The sequence below is a fragment of the Balaenoptera ricei genome, chromosome 8 (genome assembly GCF_028023285.1).
Source record: "Balaenoptera ricei isolate mBalRic1 chromosome 8, mBalRic1.hap2, whole genome shotgun sequence".
Taxonomy (NCBI): Eukaryota; Metazoa; Chordata; class Mammalia; order Artiodactyla; family Balaenopteridae; genus Balaenoptera; species Balaenoptera ricei.
The window spans coordinates 18,785,555-18,812,554 of NC_082646.1; the positions used below are offsets into that span (position 1 = coordinate 18,785,555).

At 40.2% G+C, this 27,000-nt stretch overlaps 1 protein-coding gene and 1 pseudogene across 1 annotated transcript in view; one reads left to right on the top strand and one right to left on the bottom strand.

Annotated features, from left to right (window-relative positions):
• Positions 1-10,600, bottom strand: part of LOC132369634 (neural cell adhesion molecule 1-like) — a 34,603-nt gene extending 24,003 nt beyond the window's left edge. Inside the window, 1 exon segment of the mRNA XM_059929322.1 lies at positions 10,279-10,600. Coding sequence (XP_059785305.1) covers positions 10,279-10,600 — 322 coding nt within the window.
• A 457-nt stretch (positions 10,601-11,057) lies between these two features.
• LOC132369635 (centrosomal protein of 78 kDa-like) lies at positions 11,058-26,657 on the top strand (annotated as a pseudogene).
• Positions 26,658-27,000: the final 343 nt, after the last annotated feature.

The following is a 27,000-nucleotide window of genomic DNA, read 5'->3' on the forward strand; positions in this document are numbered from 1 at the left end:
TCAACGACCAGCAAGCTACAGGGCTGGACACCCTATGCCAAACAACTAGCAAGACAGGAACACAGCCCCATCCATTAGCAGGGAGGCTGCCTAAAATCATAAGGCCACAGACACCCCAAAACACACCACCAGACGTGGACGTGCCCACCAGAAAGACAAGATTCAACCTCATCCACCAGAACACAGGCAATAGTCCCCTCCACCAGGAAGCCTACACAACCCACTGAACCAACCTTACCCACTGGGGACAGATACCAAAAACAACAGGAACTACGAACCTGCAGCCTGTGAAAAGGAGACCCCAAACACAGTAAGATAAGCAAAATGAGATGACAGAAAAACACACAGCAGATGAAGGAGCAGGGTCAAAACACACCAGACCTGACAAATGAAGAGGAAATAGGTAGTCTACCTGAAAAAGAATTCAGAATAATGATAGTAAGGATGATCCAAAATCTTGGAAATAGAATAGACAAAATGCAAGAAACATTTAACAAGGACGTAGAAGAACTAAAGAGGAACCAAGCAACGATGAAAAACACAATAAATGAAACTAAAAATACTCTAGATGGGATCAATAGCAGAATAACTGAGGCAGAAGAAAGGATAAGTGACCTGGAAGATAAAATGGTGGAAATAACTACTGCAGAGCAAGATAAAGAAAAAAGAATGAAAAGAACTGAGGACAGTCTCAGAGACCTCTGGGACAACATTAAACGCACCAACATTCGAATTATAGGGGTCCCAGAAGAAGAAGAGAAAAAGAAAGGGACTGAGAAAATATTTGAAGAGATTATAGTTGAAAACTTCCCTAATATGGGAAAGGAAATAGTTAATCAAGTCCAGGAAGCACAGAGAGTCCCATACAGGATAAACCCAAGGAGAAACACGCCAAGACACATATTAATCAAACTGTCAAAAATTAAATATAAAGAAAACATATTAAAAGCAGCAAGGGAAAAACAACAAATAACACACAAGGGAATCCCCATAAGGTTAACATCTGATCTTTCAGCAGAAACTCTGCAAGCCAGAAGGGAGTGGAAGGATATACTTAAAGTGATGAAGGAGAAAAACCTACAACCAAGGTTACTCTACCCAGCAAGGATCTCATTCAGATGTGATGGAGAAATTAAAACCTTTACAGACAAGCAAAAGCTGAGAGAGTTCAGCACCACCAAACCAGCTTTACAACAAATGCTAAAGGAACTTCTCTAGGCAAGAAACACAAGAGAAGGAAACCACCTACAATAACAAACCCAAAACATTTAAGAAAATGGGAATGGGAACATACATATCGATAATTACCTTGAATGTAAATGGATTAAATGCTCCCACCAAAAGACACAGACTGGCTGAATGGATACAAAAACAAGATCCATATATATGCTGTCTCCAAGAGACCCACTTCAGACCTAGAGACACATACAGACTGAAAGTGAGGGGATGGAAAAAGATATTCCATGCAAATGGAAATCAAAAGAAAGCTGGAGTAGCAATTCTCATATCAGACAAAATAGACTTTAAAATAAAGACTATTACAAGAGACAAAGAAGGACACTATATAATGATCAAGGGATCGATCCAAGAGGAAGGTATAACAATTGTAAATATTTATGCACCCAACATAGGAGCACCTCAATACATAAGGCAAATACTAACAGCCATAAAAGGGGAAATTGACAGCAACACAATCATAGTAGGGGACTTTAACACCCCACTTTCACCAATGGACAGATCATCCAAAATGAAAATAAATAAGGAAACACAAGCTTTAAATGATACATTAAACAAGATGGACTTAATTGATATTTATAGGACATTCCACCCAAAAACAACAGAATACACATTTTTCTCAAGTGCACATGGAACATTCTCCAGGATAGATCATATCTTGGGTCACAAATCAAGCCTTGGTAAATTTAAGAAAATTGAAATCGTATCAAGTATCTTTTCCGACCACAATGCTATGAGACTAGATATCAATTACAGGAAAAGATCTGTAAAAAATACAAACACATGGAGGCTACACAATACACTACTTAATAACGAAGTGATCACTGAAGAAATCAAAGGGGAAATCAAAAAATACCTAGAAACAAATGACAATGGAGATACGACGACCCAAAACCTATGGGATGCAGCAAAAGCAGTGCTAAGAGGGAAGTTTATAGCAATACAAGCCTACCTCAAGAAACAGGAAACATCTCGAATAAACAACCTAACCTTGCACCTAAAGCAATTAGAGAAAGAAGAACAAAAAAACCCCAAAGCTAGCAGAAGGAAAGAAATCATAAAGATCAGGTCAGAAATAAATGAAAAAGAAATGAAGGAAACAATAGCAAAAATCAATAAAACTAAAAGCTGGTTCTTTGAGAAGATAAACAAAATTGATAAACCATTAGCCAGACTCATCAAGAGAAAAAGGGAGAAGACTCAAATCAATAGAATTAGAAATGAAAAAGGAGAAGTAACCACTGACACTGCAGAAATACAAAAGATCATGAGAGATTACTACAAGCAACTCTACGCCAATAAAATGGACAACCTGGAAGAAATGGACAGATTCTTAGAAATGCACAAACTGCCAAGACTGAACCAGGAAGAAATAGAAAATATGAACAGACCAATCACAAGCACTGAAATTGAAACTGTGATTAAAAACCTTCCAACAAATAAAAGCCCAGGACCAGATGGCTTCACAGGTGAATTCTATCAAACATTTAGAGAAGAGCTAACACCTATCCTTCTCAAACTCTTCCAAAATATTGCAGAGGGAGGAACACTCCCAAACTCATTCTACGAGGCCACCATCACCCTGATACCAAAACCAGACAAAGATGTCACAAAGAAAGAAAACTACAGGCCAATATCACTGATGAACATAGATGCAAAAATCCTCAACAAAATACTCGCAAACAGAATCCAACAGCACATTAAAAGGATCATACACCATGATCAAGTGGGGTTTATCCCAGGAATGCAAGGATTCTTCAATATACGTAAATCAATCAATGTGATACACCATATTAACAAATTGAAGGAGAAAAACCATATGATCATCTCAATAGATGCAGAGAAAGCTTTCGACAAAATTCAACACCCATTTATGATAAAAGCCCTGCAGAAAGTAGGCATAGAGGGAACTTTCCTCAACATAATAAAGGCCATATATGACAAACCCACAGCCAACATTGTCCTCAATGGTGAAAAACTGAAACCATTTCCACTAAGATCAGGAACAAGACAAGGTTGCCCACTCTCACCACTATTATTCAACATAGTTTTGGAAGTGTTAGCCACAGCAATCAGAGAAGACAAAGAAATAAAAGGAATCCAAATCGGAAAAGAAGAAGTAAAGCTGTCACTGTTTGCAGATGACATGATACTATACATAGAGAATCCTAAAGATGCTACCAGAAAACTCCTAGAGCTAATCAATGAATTTGGTAAAGTAGCAGGATACAAAATTAATGCACAGAAATCTCTTGCATTTCTATACACTAATGATGAAAAATCTGAAAGTGAAATTAAGAAAACACTCCCGTTTACCATTGCAACAAAAAGAATAAAATATCTAGGAATAAACCTACCTAAGGAGACAAAAGACCTGTATGCAGAAAATTATAAGACACTGATGAAAGAAATTAAAGATGATACAAATGGATGGAAAGATATACCATGTTCCTGGATTGGAAGAATCAACATTGTGAAAATGACTCTACTACCCAAAGCAATCTACAGATTCAATGCAATCCCTATCAAACTACCACTGGCATTTTTCACAGAACTAGAACAAAAAATTTCACAATTTGTATGGAAACACAAAAGACCCCGAATAGCCAAAGCAATCTTGAGAACGAAAAATGGAGCTGGGGGAATCAGGCTCCCTGACTTCAGACTATATTACAAAGCTACAGTAATCAAGACAGTTTGGTACTGGCACAAAAACAGAAATATAGATCAATGGAACAGGATAGAAAGCCCAGAGATAAACCCACGCACATATGGTCACCTTATCTTTGATAAAGGAGGCAAGCATATACAGTGGAGAAAAGACAGCCTCTTCAATAAGTGGTGCTGGGAAAATTGGACAGATACATGTAAAAGTATGAAATTAGAACACTCCCTGACACCATGCACAAAAATAAACTCAAAATGGATTAAAGACCTAAGTGTAAGACCAGACACTATCAAACTCTTAGAGGAAAACATAGGCAGAACACTCTATGACATACATCACAGCAAGATTCTTTTTGACCCAGCTCCCAGAGAAATGGAAATAAGAACACAAATAAACAAATGGGACCTAATGAAACTTAAAAGCTTTTGCACAGCAAAGGAAACCATAAACAAGACCAAAAGACAACCATCAGAATGGGAGAAAATATTTGCAAATGAAGCAACTGACAGAGGATTAATCTCCAAGATTTACAAGCAGCTCATGCAGCTCAATAACAAAAAAACGAACAACCCAATCCAAAAATGGGCAGAAGACCTAAATAGACATTTCTCCAAAGAAGATATACAGATGGCCTACAGACACATGAAAGAATGCTCAACATCATTAATCATTAGAGAAATGCAAATCAAAACTACAATGAGATATCATCTCACACCGGTCAGAATGGCCATCATCAAAAAATCTAGAAACAATAAATGCTGGAGAGGGTGTGGAGGAAAGGGAACTCTCTTGCACTGTTGGTGGGAATGTAAATTGATACAGCCACTATGGAGAACAGTATGGAGGTTCCTTAAAAAACTACAAATAGAACTACCATATGATCCAGCAATCCCACTACTGGGCATATACCCTGAGAAAACCATAGTTCAAAAAGAGTCATGTACGAAAATGTTCATTGCAGCTCTATTTACAATAGCCAGGACATGGAAGCAACCTAAATGTCCATCGACAGATGAATGGATAAAGAAGATGTGGCACATATATACAATGGAATATTACTCAGCCATAAAAAGAAATGCAATGGAGGTATTTGTAATGAGGTGGATGGAGTTAGAGTCTGTCATACAGAGTGAAGTAAGTCAGAAAGAGAAAAACAAATACAGTATGCTAACACATATATACGGAATCTAAGGGAAAAAAAAGCCATGAAGAACCTAGTGGCAAGACGGGAATAAAGACACAGACCTACTAGAGAATGGACTTGAGGATATGGGGAGGGGGTGGGGTGAGATGTGACAGGGTGAGAGAGTGTCATGGACATATATACACTACCATATGTAAAATAGATAGCTAGTGGGAAGCAGCCGCATAGCACAGGGAGATCAGCTCAGTGCTTTGTGACCACCTAGAGGGGTGGGATGGGGAGGGTGGGAGGGAGGGAGATGCAAGAGGGAAGAGATATGGGAACATATTGTATATGTATAACTGATTCACTTTGTTATAAAGCAGAAGCTAACACACCATTGTAAGGCAATTATACTTCAATAAAGATGTTTAAAAAAAAAAAAAAAAAAAAAACTGCCCATGAAGTGATATCTTAGCATTTGTCCAATGTTTTCATGTTCTTCTCATAATTTGAAGGTGATTTGAACATTTTATATTTCTTTCTAAATATATATTTTTTAAAGGCACTAAAATACATTGATTTTTGTTTGTGCTCTGTCATCGTAAGATTTTGATAGTTTAAACTTTTGCTATTCTTGACTTGCTTTAAATATGAAAGTTTTTTTTTTGCCTTTTCTTTTTTTTTTTTGCCTTTCTGTTTTTCAATGGCTCCTTTTCATTCTATATGCTTCAAATGAGCACTAAACTTCAGTTGTCAAGTCTCCGGGTTTTCTTATTTGCAGATTCCTTTCACTTGTACAGATTCGCAAGTTTAGTGCTTTAGTTCAGAACTCAAGCTTCCCTTTACCCAAACCTTTTTCCTGAGCACCTACATAAGCCAGGAATAGGGCCAGGCACCGGGGGGGTTCATCGTTCAACAAGATAAGGTAACTGGCTTATATTCCAGAAGGGGAGACAGTAAAGTCTACATATATAAAATATTCAGAGGTGTTGCCATGTGTTACAAAGAAAATCACTCGCATGCTTTGGGAGAACAGGCAGGAGGCCTGATTGAGATGGGTGGTCAGAGAAGACCTCTCCAAGGAGCTGGTTTTTAAGGGAGCCAGCTGGGCAAGGAGGTGGGGCAGAGAATTTCAGGGGAAGGAACATCAGGCACAGAAGCCCTGAGGCAGGAAGGAGCTTGCGTTTTCTAGGAACTTGGAAAGAATGTGTGAGCGACTGGGGCCCAGCCAAAGGGGAGAAAGTGACATAGGAAAAGACTCAGAGAGCGGGACCAGAGCTCACAGGAGGCTTCTGAAGAAACTGGATTTTATTAAGAAAGTCACTGAAAGGCTTTAAGCAGGGGGATGGCATGACGTAATTCTTGTGGTGTTTCTCTTTACGCATCACTCTAGGAGAATCTCAACTCCTGTCTCTGACTGCAGTCCAGAGTACTTTCTAACACATTCTCAAGACCAAATTACTAGTTACATCCACAAAACACACCAACATCCTGAATCTACCCCCAAATGAACGCCACTTAGAAGAAAATAGGACAATATGTACCTTTATGAACTCAAACATTTCTGAAGGCGTATAATCGACTCAACTGTAAAATGACAGATCCATCTAGTTTCTAAAAATTAGGATCTACAGCTTCCTGCCTGTACATATTTGGTTTTGTTTTATTTTTAATTCATCATCTCCTTAGAAATCACTAACAAGTATTGTAACATAATGAAATGTGTACAATAGTTTCCCCAAATATTTTATTGAAATGATAAAGCAGTTATTTAAAAAAAAAAACCAAGAAACACATTATAAGAAGAATGAAAAGAATACAAGATGTAAATAGGAACTAATAGCCACATATCTAAGTCAGTGTAGCTATTGAATTTTAGGTGATAAGCAGAAAGGAAATGAAAGAAAAAGTTAATCTTCTTTAGAAACAATCAGTAACATAATCCTCCCTTCCCTGCCTTTTATCTGATCCAATCAATCACACATTTATTGTGAACTTACTATTGGTGTGTGCTGTGATTCACTCCACCCACCCCTGACACAGCTGTCTTCCTCCACTTTTTCTGTCACTGTTTCTTTATGCTATGGCTCCACCTCTGCCTGTCTGTCGGTCTTCTCTTTCAAGCCCAGCCCTTGCCATCACCCTTGACTCAGAGCTCAGCTTCCCCTTGGAAGGCCTACTCCTCACTTTTGAAAGCCATAAGGGCTGTAAATGAGGTACTGATAAGATACAGAATGGATCTGGCCCAGTGACAACTTCTCCCTAAGCCTGAGAAAAGCTTCCCCAGCAAAGGCAGTGGTCTTTTCTGAGACATTTAATAGGTATAACTGTTAATTACATGAGACTCCTTTGGGCTCATTTAGGTTTTTCATCTACCCATCAGGGCTGGAAAAACAGCTGAACAAAAAGCAGGACTCCTCTCCAACACAGACACAGCTGAAGAACAAATGCTTAAGAAATAAGATTAATGTCCTCTGAGAGTACAAAGATTTAACAAGTTATTTTTAGTTTCAAGTACCTAGACACTAGGATACAAAGAAACCTCAGAAAAAGGAAGACTCAGCTGGAAAACTCTGACAAAGTCGTATTGGCAGTGGAACCTCATGAAACCAAAATTGAAAATAACAGATGATAATGCACTTTTAAAAAATACCTTCTTGGGCTTCCCTGGTGGCGCAGTGGTTGACAGTCTGCCTGCCAATGCCGGGGACACGGGTTCGAGCCCTGGTCTGGGAAGATCCCGCATGCCGCGGAGCAACTGGGTCCGTGAGCCACAATTACTGAGCCTGCGCGTCTGGAGCCTGTGCTCCGCAACAAGAGAGGCCGCGATAGTGAGAGGCCCGCGCACCGCGATGAAGAGTGGCCCCCGCTTGCCACAACTGGAGAAAGCCCTCGCACAGAAACGAAGACCCAACACAGCCATAAATAAATAAATAAATAGAAATTAAAAAAAAAAAAAAAAACCTTCTTACAATCACTGCTATTAATCACTCTTAGCCTAAGTAGTCCCGATGATATTGCAGATGTGGAGCAAATGACTGCTTGAGATGCCTATTTACAGTATTTTGTGTACTAAAAAATCTGTCATTCTTTTTCCTACCCCCTCCAAATTTTAGACGTCAAGTAGTTCCTTGTGATGATAAAAGATGTACGATTACTTGACCTTCATAGGTCACTGTATCCATTTCTGTTCTGACTATAAACTAAAAGCTGAGAAATCTCATACATTTATAACTGGCATGAAATTTCCCAGGATTTAGGTGGTTTTTGCCCATTTAAAATTGGTTTTCCCTCAGTATAGCCGGACAAAGTTTCTGAGGAAATCAGTACTTTTCATTATCCCTGAAGTCTATAATCCATGGAGAGCAATTTCTGGATGGTCACCAAAACGTTTGCAATCCTTTTGTGGTTGGTTTCAAAGCAAAACAGCCAATAAGACCTTTGCCATGACAAGTAGATGGTCTGGGCTGGGGGACTGAGGGAGGCGGGGTGGGGAAGAGGTGGAAGGTACAGGCGCTTTGTGTCCCTGAGCGGAATGCCATGGGTAGAGGAAGGCTCTGTTCATCAAAAACAGTGTAACTGACCCGAAGGCAGGACATCACGTTTGTAATTCAGGTTTCCTATAACATGGTGTGAAGATCCCTCGTAGTGGCAAGGATGCCAAAATGGGAATAATTTACATCTGAGCACTAAATGCATCTTGGGTTTTGTCTGTAGCATATTAGTCTACTCCCAGTTTTGCCAGCCACCAAACAGTTTATGCAGATGAAGTGAAATACACAAAACTGTGTTTCGAGAGCATTATTAGCATAAAGATATTAATGCTGCCCTAATTTTGTAACATTTTCTTGGCACATGAAATATTGAAGGCCAATTTGCAAAGAGAAACATGTAATTTATGTATTCTACACTCATTCTCAAAAGGATTTGAGGCAGAAAACAGGGAATTCATTTCACAGGGAGTGCCGACTTGAACTCACCAAAAACAGAAAATGTAACCTTCTATATTCATAAAGAGGCATATTTTTATAAACATTTTTTTCTATGAAATTTTACATTGTTAAAAAAGTTCCAGTCATAATACTAGATTTTAATCTGCTTTTTGGCCCCTTTCCCAAAACACAGTGGTACCTTTCTCCAAAGGCCAGGAAACACATGACAAGACCTCGAATGAAGAATTTCACCACACTTTTCGGAATGTATTGAGAGCAGAAGTGATGCAAAGTGCCACACTCTTTGGCAGCCTTTTCTGGGGTCAGCTTCCCCGGCACCTTCTTGAATAATATCTTTATTGATTGGACTTGCTCTTTGAAATGAGCAGACTAACCCAGAGGGAAAACAAGCTTTACTCTCCCTGAGTCGATACATTTAAATAACTCGAAGCCTAAAACGAGTCTAGTTGTCTAATGGTTTGATGCAGATGGAAGGTTTTGGAATCACTTGAAAATATGTGCCAGCTGACCTGGCCCCCTCTGGTTTAAGGTCCTCCTATCTGCTGCGCTGTCACTTCTGCCAGTCAGTGGCTTTGCAGGGCTGTGACAAGTTCCCTGGAGGAAGGGCTGCAACTGTGGTGCTGTCACCATGATCATGTCCTGAATGCATGGAACACGTCACCATTTGCCAACCACCGTGTCAAGTCAGCAGCAACTACAGAAATTAAGAGCTCTCCGCAGAAATTCACACACCCGTGCACCAGGTAATGGACCACAGGCAGATGTTCACTCAGCCTTTCACGTGTCCCTCACGGAGGGCACGATCTCTCCTGGGCGGGGCGAGCACAGACAATTACCTGGAGTTTAACTACTTTTAAAATGCGTTGAGTCTGGAGCCTGTGCTCCACAACAAGAGAGGCCGCGACGGTGAGAGGCCCGCGCACCGCGATGAAGAGTGACCCCCCACTTGCCACAACAAGAGAAAGCCCTCACACAGAGACGAAGACCCAACACAGCCAAAAATAAATTAAATAATTAATTAATTAATTAAAAATTAAATTATATAAAATTAATTAAATATAAATATATAAAAATATATTTATATATAAATATAAATATATAAAAATATAAATAAATTTATATATAAATATATAACATTAAATTAAATTTTAAAAATTAATTAATTAATAATAAAAAAATCAACCACTGCAATTAAATATTTTTTTAAAAAATGCGTTGATACAACCATGTCTCACTTTTGCTTGGATCAGTCAGCAAACGCTTTTTGGAAACCCCTAATTCTCCACACCTCCTACCTTTCCAGCTGCTCTGCTCCTCAGGCCGGGTCCCCATGGGAGGCGGGGCTGCGGGCTGACGCACAGCGGGTGCACGGACGTCCTCGAGCCCCGCCCCCACGGGGCCGCCCGCCGGTTGGAACGGCAGCCCCCCGGCGCGGAGGACGATCAGGCTGGCGCCACAGTGAGCGCGGCATGGAGGGGCCTGCCTAACTGGGACCCGTGGCCCGGCGTCTTCTGGCTGCGACGCGGGTCCTGCGCACGCTGCGGGGCCGCAGCCGCCGGGCGGTGGGCGCCCGAGGGGCCAGGAGGCGAGCCGGGGCCCCCAGGCGGGTGTGGGCATCGTGTCCACAAGCAGCGTCCCCGAGGCCGCGCTCGGGCCGTGATGACCGGTGAAGCTGCGCTGCGACAGCGCGGCCGACTTCTTCCCTGTGTCCAGTAGTGGTCTGGAGGGGTAAGGAAGCCTGCCTTTCAATTTGAGGGAGCAGAGGGTTTGAGGTCCTCTCTCTTCTATTGCTCTAGTATACTGCGTAGCACCTAATAAAATACTGGGTTATAGTTGACATTTAAATCGCTGATTGATCATCAAGATTGGGAAGTATCATTGGAAATGAAAATAGGAGGAGTCTTAAGATTTTTAGGTTTTTCTTTTTTTTCCTGTGTCTCAAAACGTATGTAGTATTTTACTGAGTGGTTGGGAATAAAGTTTGCAGTATTCAGTGTATTCAGTTTTAGTATCTAAATAGAATTAAACTGCTGCTGTAAAGTGGAATAACACTTTGTTACTGACAAGTTTTCGAATGCATCTGTTCGTCAATTACCTGTTTGGGAAGATTGTAGTTAATGATTGTAAGAATGTGGCTATAAACCTCCAATTGACTCAAGAAAAGCAAATAAGTCAAGATTAACAAATGTATAGCTCTTCATCTTATTGTGTGTGTGGTTTTTTTTCTTTCTTTTAGTTATTTGTCAAGGTGTTAGGAACTCTACCACTCTTAAGACAGTAAACTTCACGGGGTGTAATCTGACGTGGCAGGGAGCAGATCACATGGCCAAGATCTTAAAGGTGATTTTTTTACGTTTGAACTTTCATGAAAACATATGTGATTGAAGCACATTAATATATTGATACAGATGGCAGTTAATTTTTGTCTTTTGATACGTGTGAGTGCAGCTTTCGTTTTGTTGAAAGAATATGACCAGTTTTCAGTTTGGGATTCTGCCATGTAGTAAAGATAGTCCACTTAATTTTAGAAATAAGAGATTTAATATATAATAATATTTTAATGTATTTTTAGTTACTGAAAACATTGATTGTGATACTGTGAAACAACTATGCCATTATGGTCTTCAAGACTTAACTGAATCAAGTGTTTACTAGCTGCTGTAGTTTATAAACTAATAAAAATCACTACATCAGCAATTTGTAAATACAGTTTTTAAAATAATGCCTTAACAACTTTACAGTGGTTATAATTACTGTATTTAGGCCTAAAGTTATTTAATAATTTGACATGAAGCCTTCTGAATAGTTTGATGGTGCAGATCAAGGGTAGGTAAACTATGGCTGGTGGGCCAGATCCAGCCCGTCGCCTGGTAAAGAAAGTTACTTTGGAACATAGTCCCACCCATTGTTTACATGATAGCTATGGCTACTTTCACCCTACGCCAGTGGGGTTGAGTAGTTGCAACAGAAACTGTATAGCCCACAAAGCTGGAAATGTTTAAATTTAGATTTTAAAAATTGAAAATTTTTTTGAGCCTCTACCGGGCAAGTCCATTGACCCCTGGGGTTGAAAACAGTCAAGAACTTGGGTGCCTAAGCCAAATGGCCTAGGTTCAAATTCCCTTTCTCCCATTTCATAGCAAGTGACCATGGACAAATCACTTAACCTCTGTGCCTCATTATGAGGTTTAAATGAACTCATTTGTATAAATAGTGCCTGGCACATACTAAGCACTGTGTAAGCGATTGCTGTTATTTCTGCTTGGAGCTTTTATAAGGTATTGTTAATAGAAAAATGACCCTAATGATTTTCGTTTTAGAGTGTCAAAGGCACTTTGAGTCTTTTATTTTTTCACGAATGTAATAAGACTTTTTTCATTTAAAGTCAGTGTTCCCTATTACCAAACTTTATTTTATGAATATAAAGAATTGAATGTCTTTAAGACAATACTTGTGGTTAAATGTCAAACCACTATCTTCCCAAGGCACATCCAACTGGCTGTGCATAGTCCAGGCCTCTAAAGTTTGTGTGCGTACCCTAGGGAGCATGTGAGATCCATTTTGTAAATATAGGTTTAAAAATAATGCCTGGGACTTCCCTGGCGGTCCAGCAGTTAAGGCTCTGCGCTCCCAATGCAGGGGGCCTGGGTTCGATCCCTGCTCAAGGAACTAGATCCCACGTGTCTGTCGTAACTAAGAGCCCACATGCCACAACTAAAATATCCGGCATGCTGCAACTAAAGACCCGGCACAGCCAAACAAACAAACAAATAAATAAATATTTTTTAAAAATAAATAAAATAATGCCTTAGGAGTTAGGAAAAGAACATATTAGAACCTGTTTAGCTTTGTATCATTTAAACACTATCTGTGTAGTTTATAATGTACATACATTATATGTATAGAACTTCGTGTATATAATTTGTTAAAAAATAAGATGCATATTAAAAAGTTTTATTATGGGTTGCCCAGTCAGGTGTTTGGAGACCATTGGAGGACAGAATGATGACATTTAGAGCCTCAGCAATGATAGAATTTAGAACCAGTTCCCTGACTTAGAAGATAAGGAAAATAATTCATAGACTGTAATTGAGTTGTCCAACTTGACATAACTGTTCACGAGCAGGTCGTCCAGTGGCTGGAATCTAATCACTGACCAACTAGAATCTGGGTCACTGGACTCGTAAAGCAGCAGTGACTGTTTAATTTCTCAGGTTGATTCTCCTGGCATATATGCTTGATATGTGTGTGTGTAAATCTCTGACATAATAAGCCATACTCAGTAGGCACACCCTGTTTCCTTCTTCAAGCATCTTAATTTCATCCCATTAAATCTTTGAAGTATCAGACTACCAGAAGGCATGAAGAAACCTGGGCTGAGAGTCTTCGTTCCAGGAGACCTGATCTTGACTGTATGGCTGGTTTGAGGCGCATCACTCTGAACTGCACCACGCTCATTAGTGACCTGGGTGCAAGTGCTTTGGCAGAATCTCTGAGTGAGGATTTATGGCTTAGAGATAAATTCTAAAATTGAAAATATTGAATTTTTAATATGATATATGCTTAGCTTTTGGCATGCCACTGTTGTGATAGGATTTTTTTTAAACCCTCATTTTACTGATAACTTTTATTTTGCTTTTAATCTGTCTCTAAGAGTTGCATATATTCTTTATAGCAAATACAGTGTAGCAAGAGAACAATTACCTATAATCTTAATACCCAGACTTAATCACTGTTCATTTTGGTGCATACACTTTCAGTTTTTTATTTTTCTATAAATATATTTGTACACTTAGTGATTACAAAAACAGAATTGTAGTATACTTGCTATTTCATATTCCTGCTTTTTTCACTTAATGATGTATCATGTAGTATTCCATCGTATTGATGTCCCATAGTTTAATCAATTCTTTGCAATTAGATTTACACAGTTTGCTTTTCCCTGTCAGAAACAATGTGAATACGTTGTATGTACGTCTCTGTGTTCACTGGGATTACTTCTGTAGAATAAGGCCCTAGAAGTGGAATGAATAAGTGTGACATATTTTTAAGACTTTTTTTTTTTTTTATACTGCAGGTTCTTATTAGTCATCAGTTTTATACACATCAGTGTATACATGTCAATCCCAATCGCCCAATTCAGCACACCACCATCCCCACGCCACCGTGGTTTTCCCCCCTTGGTGTCCATACGTTTGTTCTCTACATCTGTGTCTCCACTTCTGCCCTGCAAACCGGTTCATCTGTACCATTTTTCTAGGTTCCACATACATGCGTGAATATACGATATTTGTTTTTCTCTTTCTGACTTACTTCACTCTGTATGACAGTCTCTAGATCCATCCACGTCTCAACAAATGACTCAATTTCGTTCCTTTTTATGGCTGAATAATACTCCATTATATATATGTACCACAACTTCTTTATCCATTCGTCTGTCGATGGGCATTTAGGTTGGTTCCATGCCCTGGCTCTTGTAAATAGCGCTGCAGTGAACATTGGGGTGCATGTGTCTTTTTGAATTACGGTTTTCTCTGGGTATATGCCCAGTAGTGGGATTGCTGGGTCATATGGTAATTCTATTTTTAGTTTTTTAAGGAACCTCCATACTGTTCTCTGTATTGGCTGTATCAATTTACATTCCCACCAACAGTGCAAGAGGGTTCCCTTTTCTCCACACCCTCTCCAGCATTTGTTGTTTGTAGATTTTCTGATGATGCCCATTCTAACTGGTGTGAGGTGATAGCTCATGGTAGTTTTGATTTGCATTTCTCTAATAATTAGTGATGTTGAGCAGCTTTTCATGTGCTTCTTGGCCATCTGTATGTCTTCTTTGGAGAAATGTCTGTTTAGGTCTTCTGCCCATTTTTGGATTGGGTTGTTTGTTTCTTTAATATTGAGCTGCATGAGCTCTTTATATATTTTGGAGATTAATCCTTTGTCCATTGATTCGTTTGCGAATATTTTCTCCCATTCTGAGGGTTGTCTTTTCGTCTTGTTTATGGTTTCCTTTGCTGTGCAAAAGCTTTGACGTTTCATTCGGTCCCATTTGTGTATTTTTGTTTTTATTTCCGTTACTCTAGGAGGTGGATCCAAAAAGGTCTTGCTGTGATTTATGTCAAAGAGTGTTCTTCCTACGTTTTCCTCGAAGAGTTTTATAGTGTCCGGTCTTAACATTTAGGTCTCAAATCCATCTTGAGTTTATTTTTGTGTCTGGTGTTAGGGAGTGTTCTAATTTCATTCTTTTACATGTAGCTGTCCAGTTTTCCCAGCACCACTTATTGAAGAGACTGTCTTTTCTCCGTTGTCTATCTTTGCCTCCTTTGTCATAGATTAGTTGACCGTAGGTGCGTGGGTTTATCTCTGGGCTTTCTATCTTGTTCCATTGATCGATGTTTCTGTTTTTTTGCCAGTACCATATTGTCTTGATTACTGTAGCTTTGTAGTATAGTCTGAAGTCAGGGAGTCTGATTCCTCCAGCTCCGTTTTTTTCCGTCAAGACTGCTTTGGCTCTTCGGGGTCTTTTGTGTCTCCATACACATTTTAAGATGATTTGTTCTAGTTCCGTAAAAAATGCCATTGGTAATTTGATAGGGATTGCATTGAATCTGTAGATTGCTTTGGGTAGTATAGTCATTTTCACAATATTGATTCTTCCAATCCAAGAACATGGTATGTCTCTCCATCTGTTGGTATCATCTTTAATTTCTTTCATCAGTGTCTTATAGTTTTCTGCATACAGGTCTTTTGTCTCCCTAGGTAGGTTTATTCCTAGGTATTTTATTCATTTTGTTGCAGTGGTAAATGGGAGTGTTTCCATAATTTCTCTTTCAGATTTTTCATCATTAGTGTATAGGAATGTAAGAGATTTCTGTGCATTAATTTTGTATCCTGCAACTTTACCAGATTCATTGATTAGCTCTAGGAGTTTTCTGGTGGCATTTTTAGGATTCTCTACGTATAGTATCCTGTCGTCTGCAAACAGTGACAGTTTTACTTCTTTTTTTCCAACTTTTATTCCTTTTATTTCTTTTTCTTCTCTGATTGCCGTGGCTAGGACTTCCAAAACTATGTTGAATAATAGTGGTGAGAGTGGACATCCCGTTCCTGATCTTAGAGGAAATGCTTTCAGTTTTTCACCATGGAGAATAATGTTTGCTGTGGGTTTGTCGTATATGGCCTTTATTATGTTGAGGTAGGTTCCCTCTGTGCCCACTTTCTGGAGAGTTTTTATCATAAATGGGTGTTGAATTTCGTGAAGTCTTTTTCTGCCTCTATTGAGATGATCATATGGTTTTTATTCTTCAATTTGTTAATATGGTGTATCCCATTGATTGATTTGCGTATATTGAAGAATCCTTGCATCCCTGGGATACATCCCACTTGATCATGGTGTATGGTCCTTTTAATGTGTTGTTGGATTCTGTTTGCTAGTATTTTGTTGAGGATTTTTGCATCTATATTCATCAGTGATATTGGTCTGTAATTTTCTTTTTTTGTAGTATCTTTGTCTGGCTTGGCGATCGGGGGATGGTGGCCTCATAGAATGAGTTTGGGAGTGTTCCTTCCTCTGCCGTTTTTTGGAAGAGTTTGAGAAGGATGGGTGTTAGCTCTTCTCTAAATGTTTGATAGAATTCACCTGTGAAGCCATCGTGTCCTGGACTTTTGTTTGTTGGAAGATTTTTCATCACAGTTTCAATTTCATTCCTTGTGATTGGTCTCTTCATATTTTCTGTTTCTTCCTGGTTCAGTCTTGGAAAGTTATTCCTTTCTAAGAATTTGTCCATTTCTTCCAGGTTGTCCATTTTCTTGGCATAGAGTTGCTTGTAGTAGTCTCTTACGATGCTTTGTATTTCTGCGGTGTCTGTAGTAACTTCTCCTTTTTCATTTCTGATTTTATTGATTTGAGTCCTCTCCCTCTTTTCTTGATGAGTCTGGCTAATGGTTTATCAATTTTGTTTCTCTTCTCAAAGAACCAGCTTTTAGTTTTATTGATCTTTGCTATTGTTTTCTTTGTTTCTCTTTCACTTATGTCTGCTCTGATCTTTATGATTTCTTTCCTTCTGCTAACTTTGGGTTTTGTTTGTTCTTCTTTCTCTAGTTCCTTTAGGTGTAAGGTTAGATTGTTTACTTGAGATGTTTCTTGTTTCTTGAGGTAGGCTTGTATAGATATAAACTTCCCTCTTAGAACTGCTTTTGCTGCATCCCGTAGGTTTTGGATCGTCGTGTTTTCATTGTCATTTGTCTGTAGGTATTTTTTGATTTCCTCTTTGATTTCTTCAGTGATCTCTTGGATATTTAGTAACGTATTGTTTAGCCTCCATGTATTTGTGTTTTTTACGTTTTTTTCCCTGTAATTGATTTCTAATCTCATAGCGTTGTGGTCAGAAAAGATGCTTGATATGATTTCAATTTTCTTAACTTTACTGAGGCTTGATTTGTGACCCAAGATGTGATCTATCCTGGAGAGTGTTCCGTGCGCACTTGAGAAGAAAGTGTAGTCTGCAGTTTTTGGATGGAATCTCCTATAAATATCAATTACATCTATCTGGTCTATTGCCTCATTTAGAGCTTCTGTTTCCTTATTTATTTTCATTTTGGATGATATGTCCATTGGTGTAAGTCAGGTGTTCAAGTCCCCCGCTATTATTGTGTTACTGTCGATTTCCTTTGTTATAGCTGTTAGCAGTTGCCTTATGTATTGAGGTGCTCCTATGTTGGGTGCATATATATTTATAATTGTTATATCTTCTTCTTGGATTGATCCCTTGATCATTATGTAGTGTCCTTCCTTGTCTCTTGTAACATTCTTTATTTTTTAAATTTTTTTATTTTTAAATTTTTTAAATTATTAGCACCTTTAGTTATTATTTATTTATTTATTTATTTATTTATTTGGCTGTGTTGGGTCTTCGTTTCTGTGCGAGGGCTTCCTCTAGTTGCGGCAAGCGGGGGCCACTCTTCATTGCGGTGCGCGGGCCTCTCACTATCGTGGCCTCTCTTGTTGCGGAGCACAGGCTCCAGGCGCGCAGGCTCAGTAGTTGTGGCTCACGGGCCTAGTTGCTCCGCGGCATGTGGGATCTTCCCAGACCAGGGCTCGAACCCGCGTCCTCTGCATTAGCAGGCAGATTCTCAACCACTGCGCCACCAGGGAAGCCCCATTCTTTATTTTAAAGTCTATTTTATGTGATATGGGTATAGCTACTCCAGCTTTCTTTTGATTTCCATTTGCATGGAATATCATTTTCCGTCCCCTCACTCTCAGTCTGTATGTGTCCCTAGGTCTGAAGTGGGTCTCTTCTAGACAGCATATTTGTGTGTCTTGTTTTTGTATCCATTCAGCCAGCCTGTGTCTTTTGGTTGTAGCATTTAATCCATTCACGTTTAAGGTAATTATCGATATGTATGTTCCTATGACCGTTTTCTTAATTGTTTTGGGTTTATTTTTGTAGATCCTTTTCTTCTCCTGTGTTTCCCACTTAGAGAAGTTCCTTTAGCATTTGTTGTAGAGCTGGTTTGGGGTTGCTGAATTCTCTTAGCTTTTGCTTGTCTGTAAAGCTTTTGATTTCTCCATCGAATCTGAATCAGATCCTTGCTGGGTAGAATAATCTTGGTTGTAGGTTCCTCCCTTTCATCACTTTAAGTATATCATGTCACTCCCTTCTGGCTTGTAGAGTTTCTGCTGAGAAATCAGCTGTTAACCTTATGGGAGTTCCCTTCTATGTTTTTTATTGTTTTTCCCTGGCTGCTTTCCGTAATTTTTCTTTGTCTTTAATTTTTGCCAGTTTGATTACTATGTGTCTCGGCGTGTTTCTCCTTGGGTTTATCCTGTATGGGACTCGCTGCGCTTCCTGGACTTGGGTGGCTATTTCCTTTCCCACGTTAGGGAAGTTTTCGACTGTAATCTCTTCAAATATTTTCTCTGGTCCTTTCTCTCCCTCTTCTCCTTCTGGGACCCCTATAATGCGAATGTTGTTGCATGTAATGTTGTCCCAGAGGTCTCTTAGGCTGTCTTCATTTTTTTTCATTCTTTTTTCTTTATTCTGTTCTGCAGCAGTGAATTCCACCATTCTGTCTTCCGGGTCACTTATCTGTTCTTCTGCCTTAGTTTTTCTGCTATTGATTCCTTCTAGTGTAGTTTTCATTTCAGTTATTGTATTGTTCATCTCTGTTTGTTTGTTCTTTAATTCTTCTAGGTCTTTGTTAAACATTTCTTGCATCTTCTCGATCTTTGCCTCCATTGGTTTTCCGAGGTCCTGGATCGTCTTCACTGTCATTATTCTGAATTCTTTTTCTGGAAGGTTGCCTATCTCCACTTCATTGAGTTGTTTTTCTGGGGTTTTAGCTTGTTCCTTCATCTGGTACATAGCCCTCTGCCTTTTCATCTTGTCTGTCTTTCTGTGAATGTGGTTTTTGTTCCACAGGCTGCAGGATTGTAGTTCTTCTTGCTTCCGCCTTTTTAAGACTGTTGATACACATTGCCAAATTACCATCCAGAAACGCTATGCCAATTTGTAGTCCACGCCAACAGTGGATGTGAAGCCTGCCTCACACAAACACTGGCTTGTAGCACTTTTCAAAAAGTGTAAAACTACAAAAATGAGTACCTCTCCCTTTTTCATGCAAGTGGGATTACTCCAAATTTCATAACTTTTTTCAGTTAATTTAGCAAGTCAGTAAATTTGCATCTACCGCATCATTTTTCGTGACTGTTCAGTGTTCCATTATATGACTATGCCACAGTACACATAGCTTCTCCGTCCTTGTATATAAGCTGTGGCCAGTTTCCAGTCCCAAATAGTACTCTGATACGTGTCCTTGCCTATATCTCTGACTATTTCTTTTGGTTAAATACTTAGAAAGAGAGTTGTTGGATCAAAAGCGTATACACATTGTAAAGGCTTGGCTCAATCTGATAGGAGAATAACCACATGTTGTTTTATTTTGTATTCCATTGATTTACTGGTGGGTTTACTGGCTGTTTGTATTAATTTGGCTAGTTGGTTAATTATACCCTGTGTCCATTCTTCTGTAGTGAGAGGTTGTAACGGTTGTATCCTATCCTGTCAGATCCATATGTCTGACTTTCTGTTTCTGTGTGCCATGGGGTGTTGAAAGACTCCAGTTATTTAAATGTGATGCTCCACACAAGACTTAAAAAAATGACTCATGATAGTTGCCTTTCATGTAGTATTTTTTAATACCTGCGCTTTTGTGATGATCCCTTTTGTTTAAGTGAGTAGGTTGTTCAGCCCCAGAACTACTAGAATTCATGATCATTTGTTCTAGTTTTTGTCTGACCTTTTACTGAGAGAGTTCTTGACCATCATACTTTCATGATAGGTTTTTAGTATGTACTGTGTCTTCACACCTTCTTTGAATTTGTTATTATTTGTATCCTCCTAGACTTGTGTTTTTTGCTCTAAAACTAACAGTTAGTACATTTCTTCTCTTTCATTTTCCCCTTGTAACTAGTTTGAAGTGTGATTTGAAGCTCAAGACCATGATCAAAAGAATGCAGTGCCTTTCTCAGCTCCACCAGTTTTTGCTTCTGAGGTTTACATGCCACTGCTGCCCTTGCTAATTATGAACGGAGATTCATTTTGTGATTTTTTTTCTCATAGGTTATATACAGTTATTCTTCAGTTCTGTAATTGTAGAATATGTTGGACGATTTATTGGTACTAAAGGCAGGGTTATCATTGCACATCCAAAAAGTGCTTTTTTTTGTTTTGTTTTGTTTTTGTTTTTTGCTTTATTGGAGTATAATTGCTTTACAATGGTGTGTTAGTTTCTGCTTTGTAACATAGTGAATCAGCTATACATTTTCATATATCCCCACATCTCCTCCCTCTTGCGTTTCCCTCCCAGCCTCCCTATCCCACCCCTCAAGGTGGTCACAAAGCACCGAGCTGATCTCCCTGTGCTGTGCTGCTGCTTCTCACTAGCTGTTTTACATTTGGTAGTGTATATATGTCCATGCCAGTCTCTCACTTCGTCCCAGCTTACCCTTACCCCTCCCCGTGTCCTCAAGTCCATTCTCTACACCTGCTTCTTTCTTCCTGTCCTGCCCTTAGGTTCTTCATAACCATTTTTTTTTAATTCCGTATATATCTGTTAGCATACGGTATTTCTTTTTCTCTTTCTGACTTACTTCACTCTGTATGACAGACTCTAGGTCCATCCACCTCACCACAAATAACTCAATTTCGTTTTTTTTTATAGCTGAGTAATATTCCATTGTATATATGTGCCACATCTTCTTTATCTATTCATCTGTCGATGGACACTTAGGTTGCTTCCATGTCCTGGCTATCGTAAATAGAGCTGCAATGAACATTCCAAGAAGAGGTTTTTAAATTGGATTATGCAGTATGTGTGTGTGTATACGTTTCTGTTTTTTTCCATACCCAAAATTACAAACCTGCCATGGCTGGTCTTGTGCAGGACTCTTCCACACGTGAGAAAATGAGAGTTGTCTATATGTTAAATCTGTATGGACTTCGCAAGTGACCTTTTGTCTTTCATCGAAAGCACTTTGACCTGCAGCAGTGTGGCCTCACCAGTGAAGGAGCAAAGGCTTTACTAAAGGCCCTTGAAAGCAACAGAACTCTGGTCGTTTTGGATATAAGAAAAAAATCCACTTGTTGGTATGTGGTCACTTTTTTTTTTAAATTGATTAACACATAGCAAAACAAAAAGAGTTTGTTCACGTATTGACAGTTTTTAAAACTTAATGTGTTTCACTTTCCTCATCGTATACAGTTGTCCCTTGAACAGCTTGGGGGTTAGGGGTGCCGCCCCCCACGCAGTTGAAAATCTGGGTATAAGTTTATAGTCAGTGGTTCCGCATCTGTGGATTCAACCAACCTTGGCTCGTGTACGACGATAGTACATATTTATTGAAAAATATCCGTGTGTCAGTGGACCCGCGAGGTTCAAACCCATGTTGTTCAAGTCTCAACTGTACTTTTGTAATGTTGCACTTCCCTTATGTTTTTAGCAGATAATGTACTAATTAAAGTGAGTTAGTTATACCTTTAAATTGTTCTTATCTCTACTCTGAATAGAGGTGACCCTAGATACGAAGCCTGCTTCCACCAAGAGCATTATTTCCTTGTTGTGCAACCTCTGAATTCTTGCAAGGGGTACGTTATTCATTTGTCAGTTTCACAAGTAATTTATTTAATAGCTTCTGTGTGCCAGATACGGGTCAGGCACTAGGGATAAAGCAGTGAACCAGACAGACAAAAGTCTTGCCCTCGTGGAGCTTACATTCTAGTGAAGGGGTTCAGATAGAAATGAGTAAACAGATAAGTAATATAATTTTAGACAGTAGGAAGTGCAAAAATATCTTAATGTAAGGAGAGGGAGGGGGAGCAGGTAGGTCTCCATTGGATAGGTTTGTCAGGGGACAGCTTCACTGGAGAAGTGGCATTTGAACGGAGACCTGAATGAAGAGAGGAGCAAGCCATGGAAGATCTGGGGTAAGCACACTCCAGGACAAGGAGGCAATGAGTATGCAGGCATGTAGGTGGGTGGAGTATTTAAGGAAGAGCAAGGAGGCCAACATGGTCAGAGTACTGAGTGAAGAAGAGTGTGGTATGACGTGAGGTCAAGGAGCTAGCCAGGGGTCTGATCTTGTAAAGTCTTGAAGGCCAGAGTAAAGGTGTGGATTATTCTAAATGAGTAGAGGGTTTTGAACTGGAAAAAGGCATGATCCAAATAGTATCTGAATAAGATGACTTGGTATAGAGAATAGACTTGGGGGGATAAAGAAGAGAAACAGGGAGACCAGTTAGGAGACTATCACCGTGGTCCAAATAAGAGATGTTCATGGCTTAGCTTAGGTTGGAAGTTTGGAGCAAGTGAAAAGTGACTGAATTCAGGTTGTGTTTTGCGGGTGTAGCTAACAGGGCTTGCCGATAGATGAGATGTGGGGTATGAAGGAAACAGTAACAAGGAGACAAGTCGTTGATGATTATGTGTGCAACTGGGTGGTATCACTTAGAAAAAGGGAACTGATGGGAGGAGCAGCTTTTGAGGGGATATCAGGACTTTGGTTTGATATCTTAGATGCCCTTTAGGTATCTAAGTGTCTGGACAGTGCTCAGACTGTACTTTCTATCCAAAGGTATCCAAAGCCACTTTAGATGCAAAATGTTTAAAGTTGACCTTTGCTGCTGCCAAAATAGTAGCCACTGGGGGCAGTCTGCAAGATGGCATCTTAGGTTTTTGAGGAAGAAATTAGAATACACAAAGGGGGAAATAAGTGTATAATTCCATAATGTAGATTTCTTATTTAATTTTATGGGAAAAGCAATAATTAGTTGGCTTTTGGTTTTAAATGGAAATAGCCACTCACTGGGAAATAATTACTCTAATTTCAATTTATTTTACTTTAGATCATTCTGTGATGAAAGCAGTTATCCAAAAAGTTCTCCAGATGGAAGGAGTGCCAAGTCAGAGGTATATAACATGTTTTAGTTCTCTCGGAAGAATTTCTCTTTAATGGCTTGTTTTTCTTTCTTTCTTAAAAGAAAATTATCAAGGTACTTTCTGCCACCTTAAAACTAAGTTTCTAGTCCAATGAAATGGCTTTTCTGTTTTTGAAAATGTTGTGTGATGCCTTAATTTAGGTTCCCAGAAATGCAGATTGAAAACCTTTGATTAACTTAAAGTATCTTAATTTCCAATGAAGATCAAACCCTCCTAAATTACCTGTAACTTAAATGGCATATTTATCATTTCTGTCTCAGTACCAGTGGATAACTTCTCCATCGGGGAAGGAACCATCCACAACTGCTAGACAGAAAAAGAGAACTATAATTTTGGGAAGTGGTCGAAAAGGAAAAGCTACTATTAGAATTGGTTAACTCTTTCTTGTTTTTAATGCTACTAGAACTTATACCCCTTATGTTTTCCGATGTGCTAAAATTAAAACAGCCAGTATTAACCACATGCATATTAGGAGGCCTATATTAGGAGTCGCCAAGTGTGTCGGGTGCCGTGGACAGCTGAGGCACGTTTAGCCCAAAGGCAAGTTCCAGCGCATTGCAGAGAGCAGACGAAATACCCGGTGGTGAAAATTCACTGTTGCTAAGGGTTGAAACGAACCAAGAATTCCTCCTGTTTCTCAGGGTGTTCCGTTTGGCTGTTAATGAAATGTATTTCCAAGGAAGGCAGGCACGTGGCTGAAAAGGCCAGCGGTGCCTGGGGGTCACAGCGAGACCCTCCCATCTCGCCCCCCTCGGCCATCCTGTGCTCTGGAAGCAGAGCTCTCAGCTACAAGTGAAACATAGTAGCTTCCATGTCCAGATTCTAAGATTTTCTAAAGCCCTTTAAAGGCCCCCTTCTCTGAGTGGTGCTTGACCTGCTGGTGTTTGGGGCGGGAGGGTGGGCTGGGTGGAGGGTCTGAGCGCCATCCTGAGGGAAGGGCTTTGGAGGCCTGTGTGCGCCTGAGGCCGGGGGCCCAGTGCCCGTGTCCGAGGGGAGGCTAGCGCTGACTCCAGCCGTGCCGAGCCAGACGTCGCCCTCCTTCCCGACAAGCCAGCAAAGCCTGTCGCTCACCTTCCTGGCTGTGCTGCTTACACGTGCCCTCTGGGAAGGCCAGCCTGGCAGAGCTCTGTTCCTGCCCTTTGGGCTGCTGGTAACTGAGTACCTAGCCTGGGTGCTGGAGGGGAGGATCCATAGATGGTGGAGGCCCAGCGCCTGCCCAGGGTGCTGCCCCTCTGCTGAGGGACGCTTGCCCAGCTGGTTAGACCTGTTCGCACCCAACTGCCCACAGTCAGCGCCCAGGCTAGGAACAGCAGCCTCCCCATTTCCTCGGTGTCTTCTAGTTTTGTTCCTTTCTTCTTTTCGCCGCCTTCCTCCCCAAAGAGGCAAGATACTAATGTTCAAGAACCAACTCAGGCCATGATTTTCCAGCTAAACTCATGACAGTTGTGCACTTCTGAATGACTGGGTACAAACATTTGCAAGGATGAGCTCTTGGGTGAGGCGCCAGCCAACTTTTCTAGCTTCCTCTCTCTTGCTTGGGTGTGGGCACCCCCTGCTGCCCCAGATGCCTTGACTCCTCCATTTTCATATATTCCTCCTCAGAATGCTGCCACCACCCCATCCTGGCCTTTGGGAATGTTAGCTGGCTGGCTGTTCCTCACAGCATCCTGTCACCCTGGTCCACTCTTTCTAACCTCTGTATGCCCGTCTATGAAATCTTGTCAGGTCCAGCTGGAGGAAGACCACCTATAGGTCAATTAGCTTGGGAAGGAACCCAACTGTGTGACCCAGTGTCTTTAAAATAACGTTAAAAAAGAAAAAGAAAAAATGTTGTTCTAGAGCTCCTATACCATCTCTTACCACCATTAGAAAACCACCCCCCAAAAGGGGGACCTCATTCATATTGAAAATAACTTCTTACCGTGTAGGCATTACCTTAGGGCATTCTAGACACTGGGGGAGGGAAAAGCCCTTGGTTTTTTTTCTAACATTCATGTTAAACTTCTTTCCAAAGTTCTTTAAACTGTGGTATTCTTACAGATAGACAATGTTGCTGAACAAGTGTTTGTTTCTTCCCTTTTTCTTCCCCCAGGCTCAAAGATTTGGAAAGAGATAGTTTAACAGAAAAGGTAAGGTAATCTCCACCTTAACAAAATGTATGATCAAATGTGACCATTTGACAGACACTATGTAGTTCCTAAAAACAAATTGAAGTGGAATTGGCTCTCTTTTCCCTGAAGTTGAGGATAACGTGGATGTTATTGTCTAACGTGCTGGACTAATAGGCTATTATTGGTTAGCTTTTGGTAACTCATCGAGTTGCCCAGTCTGGGTTCCGTACCATCGAGTCTGGATTATAATTTGTCCTGGTCACACTGTTTTTCCAAATCAGGTTTGTTCTAGTATGCTATTATGTGTCTGTTTCACCTTTAATCTTTCCATTTTTCACCACTCTGGAGATGGTGTGATATGATCTTAACGAAAACAACAGGAACATGTCTTGTGAATATTTAGTTTCCTTTTTGGCCGACTCAGCATTGCCTGCCATTCAGTCATTGTTATGTGACCAGGCAGTGTAACTATTTGTGTATTAGTCCATTGGTTCCTACCTTGGGAATGTGGAGACTTGTAACCTATATCGTTCCCTTAGGAATGCGTGAAGGAGAAATGGAATCTCTTGCCTGAATTTCTGCAGACAGAAATAAAGAATCAGTTATGTGACTTGGAAACCAAATGACATGAAGAAGAATTATCAGAGGTTCAGTCGTCAGCACCCCGGCGGCTAGAAAACGTTTCCTCCCATGTAACTTGTCTGTGACCAGGGAGGCAGGATCATCCCACCTCTCCCTGTTACCTGATAGTTAGAAAGGAAGCACATGTGTTTCCTTATTCTCTCATGGCCACTTGTTGACATTCACTGCTACTTAAATTATCCTTTCCTGCTGTAGGAGGGCTACCTGGCTAAAGTCAAATCCCTTTTAAATACAGATTTGTCCTTGGAGAACATGCTTTCAGTCGGGAAGTGAATGGATGTCTAGAAAACGGGAGCCAGACAAGTGGTGAGGAGCGCAGAGTGGAAATAGCAGAGAAAAAGAAGTCCCCCAAACCTGTTTCCAAACTTTGCATGCCCAGGAGAAGCAAGTCCGATGGAGAAACAAAATGTAAGAGCACTTGACTCGTTTGACCTCGTTGGAGTCTGGTACCGCCTAAGGGGAGGACAGACTTGGTGCCATAGGGTCTGTCTGTTCCCCCCACACACAATCCCTCCACCGGCAGTACTTGTTTTTTGTGTATCTTTTTTTATTTTTATTTTTTGGGGGGTGGGGGGTGGGGGGTGGCTGTGTTGCTCGGCTTGTATGATCTTAGTTCTCCAACCGGGAATCGAACCCGGGCCCTCGGCAGTGAGAGTGCTGAGTCTTAACCACTGGACCGCCGTGGAATTCCCTCTTGTGTATACTTCTAACTAGCTTAGATATATACTTTAAATTTTTGTCTTCGACCAAGTTATAGAGCATTAG